We start from the raw sequence: 19,857 nt of genomic DNA on the forward strand, positions 1-19,857 counted from the left end.
CTCGACAGGCGTCAGCGCCCTCCTATGGGAAACGGGGAAGGGCGGGCCCGAGCGGCGGCAGCCCAATGGCAGGCGCATGCGTGATGCCGTTACCTGCGAGCTATAAAAGGGCTGCGTGCGCACTAGTCCCTCGCTTACACAGTATGGCCGGCGACATTAGCTAGCGCTCGCTCAACGCTCTTCTCTGTAACAGGGGAACACACGGACTACAAGGAACCGAACCGCATCGCCTGCCCGCCCGCACCCCCGCTCGGACTGTAACCCTCTCACACACACGCTCACGCCGCATCCGCCGCCGCGCACTCCGGGTGGTTTTCGCTGGTTTAAAAAAAAAGAAATTCCTCTCTTCTTCTTTTTTTTTTTTTTTTAAATTAATATTAAACAAATCCCCTAGAAGGTGAAACCCGCCCGGGACGGACTGGGACCCCGGCGGCGGCAGCAGCGCGGCCGGTGCAGCAGCAAACGGTAGCGGCCGGAGGGCGGTAGTTTGGTTGTCGTTAAATTTCTGTGGTTGTTGGTTGCCGAGTTGTCTCACCATGAAGGAGAACGGTGCACACTTCTTCGAAGGGACCGAGAAGCTGTTGGAGGTGTGGTTCGCCCGGCAGCAGCCCGCGCAGCAGGAGCCGCACCAGAGCAAGGGGTCCGGCGATCTTCGCACCATACCCAGGTCCGTTAACGGCCGGGGTTGGGGAGGGGGAGGGGGAAGGAGGCGATTGGGAGCGGTGCCCTCAACGGCCGGGAGGGCGGGAGGGGCCGGCGAATGGCCGGCGCACGCCGGGCCCGGGTGTGGCGGCGGCGGTGTGTGTGAGGGGGGGGGGGGGGGGGTGATGGCCGTGCGCGGGCTGGCGGCAGCGCTGAGGGGAGGCTGGGTTCCGGGAGAGCCGTTGGTGGCAACGGCCGCGCGCGCGCGCGCGGCGGCGGCGGGCTCGGCCCCTGCGCGGCCGCCGAGCTGTCGGCCTCCTTCCTCCCCCCCCCCCCCCCCCGGTGACAGCCCCGGCCTCTTCCCCCGTCTGCCGGCGCAACGCGGCAGCCGCGGGAGGGCAGGGGGTGACCTTCCGCTGCACTCCGGAGACCCCCGTTCCCGTCAAGGCCGCGGCGCCGGCCCGCAGAGGACAGGGTGCCTCCCCTCGTCCCGGCGGCGGCGGGGGGAGGTGGCAAGTCCCCGGAGACGGCGCGGAAGCCCGTTCCCTTGCCGCCACCTCGTGCAGCCCCGTGCGGTCCCTGCTGGCAACATGTGGCGGCGGGGAGAGCGAGAAGCCGGGCGTGGGGAGTTGCCGGGGAGGCTGGATGGCGGAGTGTCGCAGTGCTGCTGGCGGCCGGGGGGGCACGGCAGCGGCGCCCACCCCTCTGCAGCTAAGCCCCCGCGCACACGCTGCGGCAGCTCCCGGCAGCCGCCTGCTAGCGGCCGGCCCCCCTCGGAGGGAGACCCGTCCGTGGGAGTCTTTTTACGGCGGGGCTTCGGGGCGGGAAGGCTCGGAAAATCCCCTGCCCGTTGGGACCGTAGCGCGGAAAGGTGGGGGGGGGGGGGGGGTAGGAATCTCGTTCCCCGCTCAGGGAAGCTGGGAAGGGAAAAGGGGAGATCGGTCTTGCTGTCGCGACGAAGATGGATGGTTCCCCCACACGGCGATCTCCGGCGCCCGGTAGCCGGGTGGGTTCACAGAGCGGCTCTCGGGGAGGGAAGCAGGCGGTACGCGGGAACCCTCCCCGTGTCTCCCCGCGGCGTGGTGGGCACCGGAGTGAGGCGGGCGGGGGGGGGGGGGGAATGCCCCCCTCCCCCCCGCCCCGAAGTGTGGCTGGAGCCACGATTTACACGTGAGTCCCTTGGCTCCGCTCCCGGATCGCGCTGCCTCTTTTTTTTTTTTCTTCTTTTTTTTTTTTTCTCCCCCATTGACAAGTTGAGGCCAATGAGAGCTGGGCGCCGCGAAGGGGTGGGCCCGCGCCTGTCACCCAATGGGCATGTGAAGAATGTGCTGGCGCTTCTTTCACTGCCACCCAGGGAGGGAGGAAGAAAGGCCCGAGGCCCGCACAGCTTCTCGCCTACACGTGTTTCGGACTCGACCCTCTCGGGGAGCCCGGGGGGGGGGAGAGATAGGGGTTGTGTGCAGCTCTTTCCGCCCGCGGCTGAGGTATGTACATGCCTGCTCGGCCTTTGTGAGCGCAGGGGCTGACGGCCACCTGCCCGCGGTCAGGTCGTCTTTGAAACCACGCAGGGCAGGACAGGCAGGAGAGCTGTCTTTACTGTAGATCCCCAGTACAGTATTCGGGGGGGGGGGGGGGGGGCGGCTGGAAGGACTTGCAACCGTAAGGGGTCCAGCTGTAGATCTGCAGAAGATTGTGTTCTGGCACAAGCGTCCTGGAAGGGTCAGAAAATGGTAGCTGTGAGCTTGAAGTACAAAGCAAAATCTGCTTGTGGACCCAGAACTGTGTACTGGTTTGCAGGGACACGACAGGGTTGGTATGTAGATGTAATCAGGGGACACAATTGAAAAAAGCAGGCTTGTCTTTAACCTTCAGATTTGCCCTGTATGCTTTACTTATGTCAGTAGTTTACTATCAGTATGGTAAACAGTTCAACTTTCCAGGTTCAGATGGTAGCTGGAGGATCTGGTGTTTTCAGTGTATCCAGATCTGCTTGTGTATATCACTGCTACCCAGTGGTCTTTGGTCAGGGAGCTTGGAGGAGAGCTTGTCATGATGTATTGAATGTGTGGAATATGTTAGTGACAGTAGAGTCTCCATTCAAAGGCGTACTTAGCATATGCTAGTTGTCTTTTCCTTTGTTTTGGTATTTCTCAGCAAATTTCCTGTGTGTATATGTTGGTAGAGTTAGCTATCCAAAGATCCGAATTGCCAATGGGCAGATAACTCCCTTTCCTGAAATAGTGAACGGCCTGTTTTGTGCATGCCTGTGTATATATATACACCACTAGCTCATGGGTAGTGGAAGCTTCATTTCTGCTGTGCCAGAAGCACAGCAGAATACATGGTTAGCTCTGACCGGTTGGTGTAATGGGCTAGCTTGCTCATGTAACTTCCTGACTTGTGAAGCTATTTAGACCTTTTTGAGTAATGTGCTTAACATGGAAATCATCAGATGTGGTTATACAGTTCTTTGAGGTTTAGCGGTGTAGCAGGTACCACAAGGTAACAACTTGTGTAGTTAATGTCCAGGCAATCCTGGATGACTGTTGCAAATCCTAGCTGAAATACATGCAGATGATCTGAGTTATGTAGGGACTTAAGGTTTCCTGTCGTGTTTGACTTTAAATGTGAAAGATTCCAGAAGTACTCATTTGACTTTGCCTTAATATGCTGGTGTTGGAATATACAGATCTAGTTTAGAGATGGCATTCCGCAAATGCTTTCCTCATTGGCACAGTCATGCTCTCTGCTGTTCTGTTTGTCAGCTCAGGCTCATGTTTACAAAACTGCAAGCTTAATTTTTAAAACTGCTCAAAAGCATTTAATGTAATTGCGAGGCAGGTACTGTGACAGTTCCTTTGTATGGTTTAGATATGGCTGTAAAGTTTTAATAGAGTAGATACAAACTTAACTGTTGAACATGTGGTCTTTAACACAGTTTCAGAGCTGTGAGCAAGCTTTGAAGGCCTCTGTGTTAATTGGCTCTTAATACAGGATGTTAATTGAAGCTGTGTACTTTTTTGGTAGAAAGGTGTGACATGTCTGAAAATTGCTGTTAACCTCTGTTAACCTGTATCCAGGAGTAATTATCAGTGATACTGTGTTGCTAGCATGAAATGATGTTCTACAACCATTCTCTTTTAGAAAATTGTCAGAATTAAATTATTTATTACAGTTGATGTATTTGGAATTTTTTAATTTGCATCTAATATATCCCACTATGCTAATTCTGTAAAGGCAATTGAATAAACCAGTTTATTGAACAGAACTTGAAATCAAAGCTGAAACTGTAGAACAATAATGAAATTAGAATCAAGTTGCAAACCAGTTGAGCTTGCCTTTTGTATTGTAATACCTGCTTAGTAGTGAAATGCAAGCCATTCATCTACTGAATGACTAAGCTGGTGTTCAAAGCTAAAAATTTCCACGTTGTGTGTGCTTGCTAGGGATTAGATATTTTAAAGTCTTTGATGGGTATCACCACTGAAAAAAGGGAAAAAAGTTGAACCATGCAATTAAGAATTTTTTCACATTTTTTTTCCTCTTATGTGCAAGCCTGCTTTCTAAAGAAGAGTTTGGATAGGTGTAAAGAATTTCAGGAAAGATCTATACTTATTGTTTTAATACATCCGGTAGAGGTAAACTTACAAGTATTGAACATGGGCTTTACTTTGCTGTTAAGATTTGGGGGGGGGAGGTGGGTGTTGTTCATTTGCTAATCAGTTCTGTGAAAAGGTCTTGTGGTGGAAATAGTGGCAAGCATCTGAAGATTCCTATCCTACTCGTATTCAAAAGTGGAATGAAGTTAACATTTTTGTGGTCTTGAAATAATTTGCTTTAACTTTAATGCTTGTTCTCACTATGGTTTGTGAAGCATGCTTTTTAAAAATAGCCTTAAACTATGTATTAAAAGAGGAGGGTTTGCTGAAAACATGCTGTGAGCCCTGGAATACTGTGGTGACTGAGTAGCACATTCACTATCCCTGCAGTAAAATAAGCTGTTTATTCCTTCAGATGATGTGCAACTAATACATTTCCTATCTCAAGGCTTATCATGATCTTGAATGTATGGAAGTTTGAAACCGTAGGTTAATGATGCAAGTATTAAGAGTCCATATCTCAAGCATTCAACCCTGAAGAATACTCTGAAATTAAGCTTGTTTATGGACCTTTAATGTGCTTCCTATTTGTCTGTAGTATGTGGACACACAAGAAACTGGAGAAAAAACAGTGCGGTAATGAGCAATATGGAGTGACACTGATATGATGAGATTCTCACCCTGTGCTACGTCAACACTTCTAAGCACCAATACAGTCAAGCATCTGATATGAGTCCTGTAAATACTTGCTTGGTACTGCACCCTATAGCCTGAGTCTACTCACTGCTGCAGTGCCACTGCACTTCTACCCCTTCCCCCCAGTCCTTAGGACCACAGCAGTGTTATCTGCCTGTTTTCTCAAAGAGTGAAGGTACAAGGAGGCTGCGCCATGAGCCCTCTTCTACTCTTAATCCTGCAGTGCTTAGAAACAGTGTAGACCTACACTGTGTGGAGACTGGGAAGAAGGCAGGGGTAGGCAGGATTGTGCCAGGACTTCTGTCACTGTGTACTCGCTGAGCTTTTTTGCATGGAGATGAAAGGTAATCTAGAAAACTTCATGTAAGAATTCAGTCTTCCCCTCATCAAAATTGATACTCATAAACTAGATTTTAGTACACAAGTTCAAGATTACAGGTAAAATATGTTTGCTTGTAACTCTCAATCATAATTAAAGAATGGTTTCACACAAAGGAAACAAGCCCTTTTACACTCTACTACTACTACTGATAGTGGTACTGCTTGTGGGAAGTTAAGACTGATGTTGAAGGCTTTTTGATTTTTTCCTACCTTACCACTGAAACTACTAAATAATTTGGTTAGTCACTTTCTGTCAAAGATCTGGTCACTTAGTGAGACTCCACAGAACATCCTGTTAAAATATGTAGCTACTGGTACATTCTTAAAAGGCCTTTCCTAATGGCTGTTTACTCAGCCAGGAGAACAAGAAGATTTGAGGCTTATGGTAGATACTGGCTGCCTTACAGCATGTTCCTTCTGGAGAAGGTTACACTCAAACTTGCCCTGAATGTTGCCTATAAGTCTTGTTGAAGCCCTGATGTGCCTGTTGGGGCTCATGCTTCCTTAAACATCTTGGGTGTCAGGTATGTCTTGTCCTTTGATATGACAGACTTGGGAACACCCATCGAATGAATATCTTTGGATGTAAGGGATGGAGTCACCATTCAATGTATACTACTGTAACTGCAATAATGATAAAAGGCCTGCAACAGGTGAAATATGCAGCCTTTAAAGGACTGTCTGTGGCCATCTTTGTGCCATTGCTGAAATATCTTGATGTCATTTGGGAATGATTCTCTTCAGTAGTTGGCTCAGTGAGGAGTACTGCTTGGAATCACTTTTGATGTGGATGCAGTTTTTCCATTCAGGTGCCTGTCTTTAATTCAAGATTAAGTGCATGTCCCTGGAGAGTTTCTTAAGTTTAAGATAAGGGAGATGCAGACAGTCTTTCTGTGTATCTATGTTCAGAGCATATAGAGGGTGTGTGGGTTTTGTGCACTCCACAGATACTGCTGAAGTAAAATTACCGAGTTGCCAGTGCCTTGTGTCAAAACTCAGGGTATGAACGTAGTTCTGTGTTAAACAGCAATTTATAAACTAAGTTATAGTTCTAATAGGAAATAATTCACATGCAGCTGTCTGCAGAGAAATACACCAGCTGCTAGGAGGTGCTTTAAAAAGCTTGTGATTTTTGTGTAGTTGGTCTGTACTGTATCTGCCTGTTTCACGATGCTTGAAACTAATGTTGCAACTCTGCTGAGACTGACACTTAGCCAGCTTCCATGTGCCTGGGCTACATCTCTTCTGCACAGGCAGTTTAGACAAGGCATTAAGTTTGACTGTTCTGGATCATGGTATTGGTAGGAATGTGCCTACTTAACTGTAGCCAGCTAATGAGGTGACTGATGTGTCTATTGGCTCCTAAAAATACTTAGTAGGTAACAGGTGAGGGAATAAAAAGTTGCTCTGTGGTTGAATGCTTGATTTTAAAACAAGGTCTTACAGTAAAGTACAAGATTAAAATGCTTATTACTTTGATTGGTACGGACTTGTCAGCTGTTCCATGTTAAAAGCTATGCAAGAGTATGTATAGAGCTTAAGATGTCTTTAGGAGTTTCGTAGCATTTCTTTCCTAAGAATTCCTGCCCTACTGCAAAACAACTTTTCTTCCCAGTGCTGTCTGGGCTGCGTTAGCAAGGTAGTGTTACTGGGGTGGTGGGATGGTATGCCTGTGGAGGCTGTTAATTGCTGATAGGAACAAGTTCTTGATGTAGTTCTTTCTCTTCAAATTGCTGTTATCCCCTTCTCAGTTGGCCTGAAATAGCAGTATGGTGCTATTGCCTGATACACTTGACTCCTGTTTTAAGAACCTGTTTTACCCCTGAAGGTAAAGGCTCAGAATAAGCCAATAACTTGCATTCAAAACTATGGCTTTATCTGGCAAGGAAAACTTGATTCATAGCTTATTCTTATTTCTCAGAAACATGAAATAACAAACATGATGGAACTTGGCTGGGAGGGACTGTTGACTATTCATTTCATTACACACTTTTAAGCATACTTCCTAAAAATAAAGAAGAATACTTCTCAGTTCTGATAGGTTTTCTGTACTGACATACCTGGGTGGCAGTTTGAATGGAAGTTATTTGCACTCTGGTAACAAGTCTGTGCTGATAAGGCACTAAACATTGCAACACAGGTGTAGGAGTAGATATGCTAAACTTTTTTTCTTTTGGCATGTTCTGCTAGTCAAGTATAGAACAAGTACCTTTCTACCATTCTAGCATGGACAGTTTTTCACACTTGAGTAGATGTATTCCATTTTCATTTGGTATTCTCTGAGCATGTGCAGCCATTTAAGATGCATGGTGCTTGCCTGTTGGAGAAGCTATTTTGACTTTCAGTAGGTGGCAGTTATTTGAAATTTCAGAAACAGGATCTTACAGCTTTGGAATGAAGTGGGTAATAAGCCTACATAACAGTGAGGAGTTGGTCCCAAATGCATTTTCAGTTTGGAGTTCCAATGGATGCAGGTCTGCTGCAGAACTTCGCTACCAATGATTCCCATGCATCATATTCTAGTATGCTTGGCTTGAGTATAGGAAAGCAGTTTCCAAAGTGTTTAGGGTTGTCCTGGTGTCTGGCTATGGGAAATAATTTAGGAAATAGTAATGCAATCCACATACTTCCCATTGAAAGGGGAATTTTGAAGAGCAGAAATATGTGATAGCATTTTATTGAGAATTAGTCTCTTTAGATTCCCCTTTTTCAGTTGGAGGCTTTGTTTCCCAGTTAAAACTTCACTTAAGTTATGAAATAAGTAATGTTCTCAAGTATTTCACAGCTACTAACTTGAGGTTTTTTACTTGACAAAATAAAATGGGATTAGCTGCAATACATGTACTGATAACCATTGAAATACTATTTTTGAGGTGGACTTTTTGTTTCTATGTTAAGTGGGGGTAGACATTGCTTGTCTCCAGTAACAAATAATTAGAGATTAAAGAAAAGGAAGAAATGCAAGAGTTAGACTTCTAGTGCACTCGGTCTACTTGGTACAAAGTAGTCCCAGATGTTCTTCCTTAGCTCTGATTTAAACAATGGAAAATGTCAAACACTAAGGTCATATTGTTTAAATAGATTATATTGAGTTCAAATCCAGCATGTTAGTGGCCTTTCTGTACTTTTCTAGCTTAACTTTAAAATGCATATAGGTACAGGCCAGTATCTCTGCAAAACTTCTCCTTAGTGTGGCCAAGTCTCATCATGGGTGCTGCAGCCCTTTGTTAGTCTATTTTATGTATGCTTCTGGATCAAGCCCAATGTCTTGTGTGTTTCTCAACTTCTAGGCTTTTTTCCTTAATGCTACTCTAATCAGATCAATTGATGAACTTACTCTTCCTGTAAAGGCTGAATGCATGAACATTTAGCATATGCTTAGCTATGGTTTCTGTAGTGGAATAGTGAAGAATTGAGCAATGTTTTAACATGGAAAGGTCTTGCACAACTGCAGATTTCAGCTGTAGTACCTAAATACCAACTATAGTACTAACAAGTGTAACTAGGGACTTTCTTTGCATGGTAGGCTTTGGACTTAACATGCAGTATTGTATTGTTGGTAGTATGCTGTACTGATTCTTCATTGTTGGAGTACTTGAACACCAAAATTGTTACATCTTCCTCTGCTGATACCTGATTGAAGCTTAAATGAGCCATTTTCCTGAAATGTGTGTGCAGAACTGCACTACAGTGATACTTAAAGAAAATTCTCGCTTGTCTGCATTAACCGTCTGACCGGGTAAGAAGCTTGTGAAGGCTGAGATGTGTGCTCTTGCAAAGCCTAAAGTAGTTACATACCCATTAATACTTAGACAAGTACAAAATCAGATTTGTAGTAATGTACAAATGGAGTTACTACAGCTCAACATCAGGTGGTGTAACGGAACTCTGCCTCAGCTTTCATAAATGCTATGTCAGACACTGGGTGTTTCTTTAATGGCAGATAAAATATCATCAGTAGTGGTGCTGGAACGATTTGAACAAATTAACACATTACCTAGTTCAATTTACAAGAGTATAACAGGATGTTAGAGGGAAGATACCAAGGCCGGCAAATTTATGCAGGTGTGCTGTAGCTTCCAGAAGAAACTAAATGCTTCAGTCCTCAGCAAAATAGCATGATTGTCTAGGAACATTTAAAAATAGGTATAATATAAACTATTTCACTCTTTGCATTTACCAAGTTTTTCAAAGATGAGCAGGCACTTGCATTTTTATATAATCCTGAGTATCAGGAACGGAGCTAAACCTAGTCAATGATACAAGCGTAGAGCTGAATAAATATGTGGGATTTTGAGCATTAAACACAAGCTGGTTTTTTTTTAATTTGACATGCAGATTTGGGTGGTCTGTGCTGTCATGTCTATAGTTGCAGGAGAGTATTTCATCAAGGTTCACTGACTGGGGTGGTAGGGAAAACCTCACTTTGATTTTAAGTGTCCAGTTATATCACTGAGTACATAAACTTGTTCAGATGTGCACTTAATTATGAGGAATTTTAAGATGCATAGGATTCTCTTAAACTCATTTTTAATAGCTTCAGTCTCACCTAAAAGGAGGCTATAGTGTGAGTCTAAGTTAAGTATGTTCTGGTTGACTCCTGCATAAATATACTGGTTTAGTGTAATATACACTTTAAAAGGGAAAATCCTCAAGTATTAGTAGTAAAGGTACAGAATTCAGTTTCAGGAGGTGTTTTCAAGTGAGGGAGAAATGCAGGCATTCATTTGCTGGGGTGTTTAGAGAAGCAAAGAACATCTGGATATTTTAGTTACATGTACAGCAGAATCTAAAGCTTCAACTTCGCAAACTGACCAGTTTTGTAAGGGGAAAGATTTGTGGCTGCTGGAGGAACCCTGCTGGTAGAATTAACAGCGCGTGCTCTGTCCTGAAGTACAACTACAGAGCTTTTGCAGTGTCAGTAAAGGGAGAGAGGTCTGACTCCTGAGGAAGGATTAGGCTGACAGTTACATGAGCATCTGAGCCAGTCTAACAGCTTGCTTGGTGATGAAAAAATTGCAATTCTTTTGTGCTCCCAACTGTGTAGTGTCCTGTAGTTGTTCCAGCTCTACTTCAGGAAGCTGTATCTGTTCTTGTCTGCTTTATAGCAAACTTGACTATATTGGATTCTACTAATCTGGTGTACATGCAAGACTGAAGGGACAACCAAAGTGTTTTGCAAGTCTGTTGCTTCTCATGAGTAGTTGGAAGTCTTTGGGCTTAATTTGAGCCCTTTGATTTTTCAGATTCTTAATAAAATTCCTTGTAGAATGAGTAATGATAGTAAAGAATTGAAATATTAAACTTCTACCACTATACTGAAATCTAGCACTGTAGCTTCAACTTGCACTATATGAAAATAGTTCAGTTTATTTTCTTGGTAGTGTAATATTCCAGATGATTCGCTCTAAGTCCTCTATGTCTTCTACAGGTAGAAGGAATTCTGTGATCCTGATTGATCAAAGAGGAATTCAGGTCATTGAGACGTATTTAGTTTTTAGGGCTGGTTTTCAATAAAATTATGAATTTGACTCTAAGCTGGACAAACAAAACATGTTAATGTAACTTGCTGGTTTATTACTCTAGTAGTTGCCAATGACTACTGTGATTGAAGTACATGAAGATTCAACCTGAAGCATACCTTCAGTTATAACAATGAATTCTATCTTAGTACCTGTGGGATGCATATGCAGGACTTAGGGTTATCCTGACTTGCCTAGTGAGAAGCTTGGGGTTGCTGTTTGACAATTATCCTTGTGCAGCAGATTACACTAACAGATCTTGAGGAATACTTAGCCATTGGGAGCTAAGAATTAGATATTACTCTATTGTGATAGACAGTTCCTATATAAAAAGTCTTCGCCTTTCTTGCTGTCAGATCCAGCAACTCAAGACAAGAGCTATAGTCTTGTTTGGGCTATACTTTTTACCCAGGGTTCCAGAAAGCTTCAGTTTAACCTGTTGTTTGTGCTCTTACAATTTCTTCACAGGATTGAGTGGGACAAACTTCTGGAGAATGTGCATTGTTTGATCATAAGTGTGACAAAAACTGACAAGCAGGAAGCTTATGTACTCAGGTAAGCTTACTCTTTTAGTCTTGAAGAGGTAGAAAAGTTAAAGCTGTCATATGGGATCCACTTGGCTGAGAATCCAGTCTTGGGTTAAGATTCTGCTGTTCATGACTACAGCTTGCAGGTGTCTGTTAATCATAGTACTGTCGTGCTTCTGTTCTGTGGCGGAAATGTCTTCATAGTTGTCACTGTTTGTCTTTTTTCTTTAACTAAAAGGATTAAGGACAGAGCTTTGGTGTTTCTGCACCTGATCACTGAATTTTGTCCAGGGGTAAATAAGTCTCCCTAATTAAGAGGTTTAGGATGACTTCAGCAGAATAGTGCATGTAGGTGTCACTTTTAGATCAGCAAAAACTGTATCAATAGATTGGCTTTAACTCCAGATAATGCAATCAAGGGAGCAACTCTTGCAGCTGAGCTAAGGGCATCTGTAAAAATGCAGCTTTCCTGAAATCTTGGAATTTGTGTTGTGCAGCAGTTAGTTGTAAGGACACTACTTCTGCCATGTGTTTTTCATCTTGCAAAATACTTTTTCTACATGAACTTTACAGACACATCAACATTCTCTGTTTTACTTCAGATTACAAAAACTGAAGCTTTTATACTCTGAAAGACTGCCTTGAGGGCAAGGCTGGGCTAAGAGCAAGCTAGTCAAACTGTGCTGAAGTCTTGTTTCTGCAAGCTTCATATATTTAAAATTCTGAAAAGAATGTAACTAGTTACAACTGTATCCTGGATGAGATATAACATTGACTTTGAATTCTTAAACAGCATTCCAAACTGAGTTAGTTTTTTAAGCTAGACTTTTATTCCAATTGTTCAGTTACTTGGTGAGAAGATACTTGTTATATGTGTTTGTGTTCTGGATGCAGCATCAATGCTTATATCCAGTTCAGTGGGACTGTAGTTAAGTATCTGTGTTACAGAAATTAACTATACATAAACTGTATCTTATGTATAAGGCGTATCATATAGCTGTGCCTCTACTCTCATTATGAGACTTCCTGTTCCTGTGGACAGGTGCTGATTTACCACTTCCCAGTAGTCAGCTTTCTTAGAACATGCAGCCAGACAATTTATGAAATTCTGTTAAGGCTTTTGTTTTTTGAGTTCACATACTCATAGGCTTTATTTCAGCTGAGAAAGTCTGATCTCAAGTTTGACCCTGTTCTGTGTTTGGGTTAAGAAATTAAATTGCATGTCTATGTTGTGTACCCATTTCACAGCATGTTAGTATTTCGCGAATAGGTTGAGGATATGTAATGCATGTAGTACCTCTTTTCCTGTAGAGTGGTAGCTGTGTATTATCACGCTTGCAGCAGGTATTTGTTTTGGGAAATTGTAACAGCTCTCAAATGTTAGCTGAAATCTATTGGTCTGATCCATTTGCCAAGCATGTTTATGTACCATATGCTGAATGTTCACTTACAGTAATGCATTTGGTTGGGATAAGAACCAAGATCTAACCATTCTCTCCTGGCTTGTTTTATATAGAGCACTTAATATATTTTTGACACATCTTTTTTTACAGTGAGAGTAGCATGTTTGTCTCCAAGAGACGTTTCATTTTGAAGACGTGTGGTACCACCCTCTTACTGCAAGCACTGGTTCCCCTGTTGGAGCTTGCTAGGGAGTACAGTGGGTTTGACTCAATTCAGGTAAGATGCCAAAAATGCTACATCTTCTTAGAACGTACAAAAAGCTTTTTACAAAAAAGCTTTTATTTCAAACTCCCTGATTTTATTAAATATTCTGAAACTTCCTCTGCCATTTATGTATGCTTCCCATAATGGGAAGATTGTAATATAAGATCGCTTGCTCTGATGTAGGATTTAGCCTTCTATTTGCCTCAAAGGATGTTAACTTACAAATGCTATTGTGCTGAATTAAGGTTACTTAAGGGTGAAAGACTTCCATGTCCATGTTGTCGGTGCTGAAGTCACTGATGTTTTCTTGTGGAAAACAAATTTGGAAGTAAGCTGTCTCCTGTGGCTTACAAATTAAGCTAAACTATGTCCTGTGAAAGCTTACAATAAATGCTTGCATTTTTCTAGACTTTTAGACTCAAGGTGGATGGATATGTTCAATATCTAAGATGCACCTTTATTTTTTTCAGAGCTTCTTTTATTCACGTAAGAATTTCATGAAGCCTTCCCACCAGGAGTACCCACATAGGAATTTCCAGGAAGAAGTAGAGTTTCTTAACGAAATTTTTCCAAGTAAGTTTTGAAACTTCAGTGAAGTTGCACAGCATGTGTGAAGTGTTGATGTGAAGCGAGATGTGACAAGCGGTACAACACGTACAGGCTGCAGGGCCATTCATTCAGCAGTTGTTGCAGTTCTGCAGCCAGCATGAGCTTCGGCTGCATGAAAATCAAAAGCTATAAGTATTTATTTTCGGAATTTCTGACACTAATTTGCCAAGATCAAAATTTAAATCATACTAAGCTTGACACTTGGCACCTTGTCTTAACTGAGGTCATCTTCAGACTTCCAAATGGAGTGTAGTCAGTCAGTCTGCAGAATCCAGCTCTCACCCTAAAAGCCACCTCATTAAAAAGGTAAGATAGTAATTTAGGGTAACTAATAAACTGAAGGAAAACACAAGCTTTTCTCAGGAAAGTCACTGCCCTAAAGCTTGAATTTAAACATTTAATAAAAATCTAAAACCTACAAGAATAACCCTGAATTTTAACTACTGGCAGAAAAGTTTTTTGAAGGAACATGCAAGCTGTGGTACTTACCCAAGTTATTTGAAAATAAATGCTAATCGTAAATTCATTAAAGAGATGCTTAAGAGTACTGTGGTTTCTGTCTGTGCATAGCTAAAGCTGTAATCTGAATTGCCTGCTAGTAGGCTCTGAACTGGGGTGTCCAGACCACCTTCTGAGGGAGCCCCTTTTTTCTGATTATTGGCTTACATTCCTGAAGTTAAATGCCTGGTTATTTGATACAGATGCTGACTGTATCAGTGAACCTCTTGGTGTTCTGTGAAAGACTTCTACTGTCTTTAAATATGAAATGAAGCTAATCTTTTACATAAAGGAGCAGCTGTGCTACACTAACTGGAGACTTTTTGTCTTGTCTAGATGGAGCAGCTTATTGCATGGGGCGTATGAATTCTGATTGCTGGTATGTATGTGAAGACTTGGAAATCTTTGGGGCATACAGTAGAACTTGGTGTTGCTAATATTTATTACACATGTGATTTGTACTTTATATAGGTACCTGTACACCCTGGATTTCCCAGAGAGTCGGATATCCAATCAGCCTGATCAGACACTGGAAATTCTGATGAGTGAGCTTGACCCAGTAGTTATGGACCAGTTCTACATGAAAGATGGTGTTACTGCAAATGATGTCACTCGTGTATGTTTGCTTGAAAACTAAGCGGGTTTGGGAATGGTGGAAATTGGGTAACAAAATGCTTCACTTACCGTTTAATACAAGGTTTATTTTGTGGTAGGAAAGATCTGGTAGAAAATGTCAGGTTAATGTTAACTCTAGAATGGTTTGGGGACTATAACTTCACATTTTCAATGCCCCTGCTTTAATCTATTGAAAGGAGCAATTTGCAGTGCTTTCGGTGATTGGAAGCTTGTCCTTTGAAAAATGGAGTGAAAACACAACTGAGTAACTTCCACTGAAGGATGGAGATTACAGGGAGTAAGACTTAGGCTGAAGATAATGAATGCCAAGGGAATATAGGTATCAAAATTAAGATTAAATCATGGAGCCATTTGGATAGTTTGGAAGGGGTGGATTTAAGGTCTAAGCACAGCTTGATGGTTTTGCTTCCTTTTCTCCTTTTTCCAAATGGGAAAGTCCTGTGACATGAACAAGTTTATCTGACAAGTACATTGACTTCAGCTGGTTTTCCACCTTAGGCTTTGATTCTTGTGCTGTATTTGCTGTTGAGATTTGGCTGTAGCTGAAGTACTGTGTGGGAAATCAAAGTGTTTGGGATTGCACTTCATTCTAGAGTATAAAGAATTATATTCTTACTCTGGAGTAAATGTAAACAGCCTTCACTTTGTGGATACTGTTTGAACAGGAGCTCCATTTTCTGTTTTAGTTGCAGAAGCAATTACGTTTTAAAATTCTAAGCTGTTCGCTTGTCTTGGAGATATGCAGCTTGGTTCTGTAAGAGGCAACTTAACTGGTAACTTGCATGCAACTTGGCACTCAGTTACTTGGAAAGTGACAGGATGCAAAGCAAATTCATCTACAGTGGTACAGATTATCAGACTGACTTATTACTGGGAAAATTCTGGTGTCCTGTCCCCTAAACTGCTGTTCATTCTGCCTCTGAGTTAAATCTAAACAAGTGTAAGGATGCATGATAAACTGAGTGGTGTAATTTTAACTTCTGTTTCAGATGAGTGGAATTCGTGACCTGATACCAGGTTCTGTTATTGATGCTACAATGTTCAATCCTTGTGGGTATTCAATGAATGGGATGAAATCGGATGTAAGTTTTACACTTATTGATAATTGATGCTAAAATAAATAGTAACTATTTGGCAGTAATAATATATTTAATTTTTTTCAGGGAACTTACTGGACTATTCACATCACTCCAGAACCAGAGTTTTCTTATGTTAGTTTTGAAACAAACATAAGTCAGACCTCTTATGATGACCTGATTAGAAAAGTTGTAGAGGTTTTCAAGCCAGGAAAATTTGTGACAACCCTCTTTGTTAATCAGGTGAGTTTTCTTGCATTAGCTTGTCAGCTCCTGAAATGTGTACAGACACAAAGCAAGGCTAGAGATTTTTTACTGGAGTGCTAGTAGTTTCCAGTTTGCCTCTATATTTAGACGGTAGTTTCTTTGCAAAGCAAAAATACTCTCTAGTATTGCTTTGGCATGTACTAAATCTGATCTCCAGAAAACTTAAGAAATACTAAGATAAGGCAGCCCAATCTCAGTATTCTAATGACTTCCTATGCAGTTCTGTATAGGCATAACTTCTTGCTGTGGCATTTTTCTGGATTTGGCTGCAGCCAAGTGTAGAAGTGCTGCTGTTAATGGTGATGCTGCCAGCTAATCATAGAGTGGTTTGGGTTGGAAGGGACCTTAGAGATCATCTAGTTCCAACCCCCCTGCCATGGGCAGGGACACCTTCCACTAGACCAGGTTGCTCAAAGCCCCATCCAGCCTGGCCTTGAACACTTCCAGGGATGGGACATCCACAACCTCTCTGGGCAACCTGTCCCAGTGCCTCACCACCCTCACAGTGAAGAACTTCTTCCTTACATCTGACCTAAATCTGCCTTCTTTCAGTTTAAAGCCATTACCCTTTGTCTTATCACTATATGCCCTTGTAAAAAGTCCCTCTCTGGCTTTCTTGTTGGCCCTCTTTAGGTACTGGAAGGCTGCTCTAAGGTCTCCCCAGAGCCTTCTCTTCTCCAGGCTGAACAACCCCAACTCTCTTGGCCTGTCTTCAAAGGAGGGGTGCTCCATCCCCCATAATTGTTCATAGAAAAGCAGGACCATATATAGGGAGCAGAATTGCTGCTTGGGATTGAAACTTCCTGCAGCACTGTCAGGCAGAGGTTTGAAGCATGTTGGTAACAGTATCACAAGAACCACACAAAATACCTACTGTGCTAGTCCATCTCTAAATCCTAAGTTTAAAACAGTAACTTTCACTTTTTTGTTTTCTAGAGCTCTAAATGTCGTACAGTGTTTTCTTCTGCCCAGAAGATTGAAGGGTTTAAACGTCTTGATCACCAGATTGCCCAATTCAGTGATTATAATTTTGTTTTTACCAGTTTTACAAAAAATCGCCAGCAACAGCACAGTTGATTAAGAATGAAGAAAAAGCGCAAAAAGAAATCCCATATAGAAGGTGGTGGTTGCTTTCTAGTTAATGATTCAGGGGGCCATGCTTTCCACTCCCACCACCTTGTAGTTGTGGAAAGCCCTAGGTGTAATCATAGTATAACCATTTTGAATTGTATGCATTATTATATCAAGGAGTTAGATATCTTGCATGAATGCTCTCTTCTGTGTTTAGGTACTCTATGCCACTCTTGCTGTGAAATTGAAGTGCATGTAGAAAAATCTTACTGTATGAAACTTTACAACACTTGTAAAAATGATTCAGGTAGAATTACACACAGTATAGTTTTTCTCCAGGTATCACCAAAAATTCCCCACAGACAAGGCTTTCGTCCTCATTAGACTTTAGCCTCAACCTACTCACTGGGGACAGTTCTCTGTTAAAGTGTTGCTCTTTTTTTTTCATCTATGTTGTGATTTCAGTCTAAAACAGTTTTTGACAAACTTTTATGATTTCTAATGAAACTGATTCCTAATTAACACTTTCATGTTTGGAGAAGGTTCTTAAAACAGTTAAAAATTGTTTTGCTACTACAGGTGGTGGTTGATTTATTTCTAAATCAGACTGACTTTTCATGCTCTAATAAAGCTTCTAGGAATTTGCTCAGCTATACTGTAGCACTGGGCTAATGCATTGGTCTTTCACCTTTAGAAACTTGGGTATTGGTACTAATGCAGGTTAAATTTCATCTTACCCTAATGCTCATTTATCTGTACACATCCCCAAGCTGTCACACTGCTACACAGTGGCAGAATTTGAAGAAGGTCTAAGGCTTGATAGGGGAAGAGCTGAGTCAGGATGCAAGTGCTTTGGCATAGTTGTGTGACAGCTTTGCAAAGTGCAAGTTCATATTGGCACCAGACATTTTCTTTCCTAATCACCAATTATGTCAGACTAAGAAGCTGGTGCTCTTGAGCACTGGCAGATAGATCTAGTGAAGGAGTGGAATTTGCCAGTCTGGGTGTGTTGATTGGTTTGGATTATTCTCAGTAAAACCTGTGACCTACCACTTCCAACTGTAAAGAGTGCTTCTAAACTGGTCCAGTGTCACTTCATTTTGTTGTTCCAAGCAAAGCTAATGCCTCTATCTTGTGACAGTCCTGTGACATTGTTGTGCATGTGACTTATGTTGTATTTGAGTGTTGTGACTTCATCTGTTTTTTCCTCCTGAGGTGGTTCCTCTTACTGTGACTTGAGGGCATTAAGTGAAGGCATAGAACAAGAACTGTCTGGGACACCTGGACAGAAGTGAAGTAGAATGCTATTCATAGAGCATGAATAAGTGTGTAATTCAAAGTCACTTTAATGGGTATTGACTAAAATGCAGGCTTTAAAGAGCTGGCACACTTTCAGCTATGTTTGCAAATACTGAGATTTTAGCAGCTGTGAGACCAGCATGTTATCTATGAAATTGAGATTATTCCCCCCCCCCGCCCCCTTGTCCTTGCAATGTTTTGACTCTTTCTGGTTTGACGCAATGGTTTTTTGTTCCTTCTGTATTTATAAATGAAGCACTTTTTCAGTGCTTCTAAACTAAAGTCTGCTTGGTTAGAAATCAAGTGGTTGGAACACTTTGATTTTTTTATTTTAAGCATATTGTTGATGTTCTTTACCAATGTTATCAATTACATGCTGTAAATGGCACTAATGCTTTTTGGTGTTAATATTGAGGACCAATATTTCAGTGGGTTTTTTTGTCCTTAAATGTTGTCCCAACTGACCTGACATTTGTTGGCTTGAGGTCCTTTAAGTAGACTGAAGATCCCTTTTCAAATAATACCGAAATACACATTTTACAAATAGAAGCGTAAGCCTCAGCTATAAAAATGAAAGCTGTTGAATGGGTTACTGAACTATCTAGGGTGATCAGGATGGGGGGAGTACGGTGTTTATAATTTCTGTGGTGTTAGACTTTGATCATTTAAAAATATCTGTACCACAACTTAATGCTTCAATAAAAGTTCGCTTAAATTGTTTGTAGTGATGATCCAGCAATTCTATCCTTCACACTTTGTGCTTTTTGGTACCAAATGGTTTAATTCTGAAATAGATTGGTGTTTCTTGTCCTAAATTACTTTAAATTTACTTTGCTCTTGTAGGGGATGCATCTCAACTGTTACCATGTTGGTAGTTTAAAATGAGACAGCATGTCAGAGGAAGCCAAATGGAAATGTTACACTGTTCTTGAGGCTAAAATTGTTTGTCTAAATGAACACACAAAATTTGATATTTCCTGTCTTCATCTAACCTGTATCTTTTCTTCAGCATTAAATATTTAAAATATTCCTCTGAATTAAGACAACTCCTGCTTCTGCTGGTCTTAAGTAACAAACTCTGGCATACATTTATGGTACTTCAGCTTAGACTGAGAGTTCAAGGTGAAGTTTGTCTGTTAAGATAAAGTAAGCATGTACCTAATCTGGATAGTAAAGTAGACCAGAAGCTAGTGGCTAGGCATGTCAGTGCTAAGCAGAGGCAACCAGCATAACTGAAACTTTCTTGATTCCATGTGATCTGTCCTACAGGAATAGCAGCTGCAGTTCAACCATACCTGCAAAGCTCTAACAATGCTGATATTCCCCCAAAGTCACCTAAGCAGGGAAAACTTGTGTCATGTCCTGG

At 42.1% G+C, this 19,857-nt stretch overlaps 1 protein-coding gene across 1 annotated transcript; it reads left to right on the plus strand.

The window, feature by feature from the left end:
• The first annotated feature begins 125 nt into the window (after nt 1-125).
• On the plus strand, nt 126-19,211 carry AMD1 (adenosylmethionine decarboxylase 1). Its single transcript, XM_052781269.1, has 9 exons — nt 126-667; nt 11,309-11,395; nt 12,921-13,047; nt 13,506-13,608; nt 14,479-14,521; nt 14,614-14,758; nt 15,768-15,860; nt 15,942-16,097; nt 17,058-19,211. Exons 1-9 carry the CDS (start codon nt 537-539, stop codon nt 17,196-17,198), a joined length of 1,026 nt encoding a protein of 341 aa, XP_052637229.1. The 5' UTR covers nt 126-536; the 3' UTR covers nt 17,199-19,211.
• Nucleotides 19,212-19,857: the final 646 nt, after the last annotated feature.

Source organism: Harpia harpyja, chromosome 3 (assembly GCF_026419915.1).
Source record: "Harpia harpyja isolate bHarHar1 chromosome 3, bHarHar1 primary haplotype, whole genome shotgun sequence".
Classification (NCBI taxonomy): domain Eukaryota; kingdom Metazoa; phylum Chordata; class Aves; order Accipitriformes; family Accipitridae; genus Harpia; species Harpia harpyja.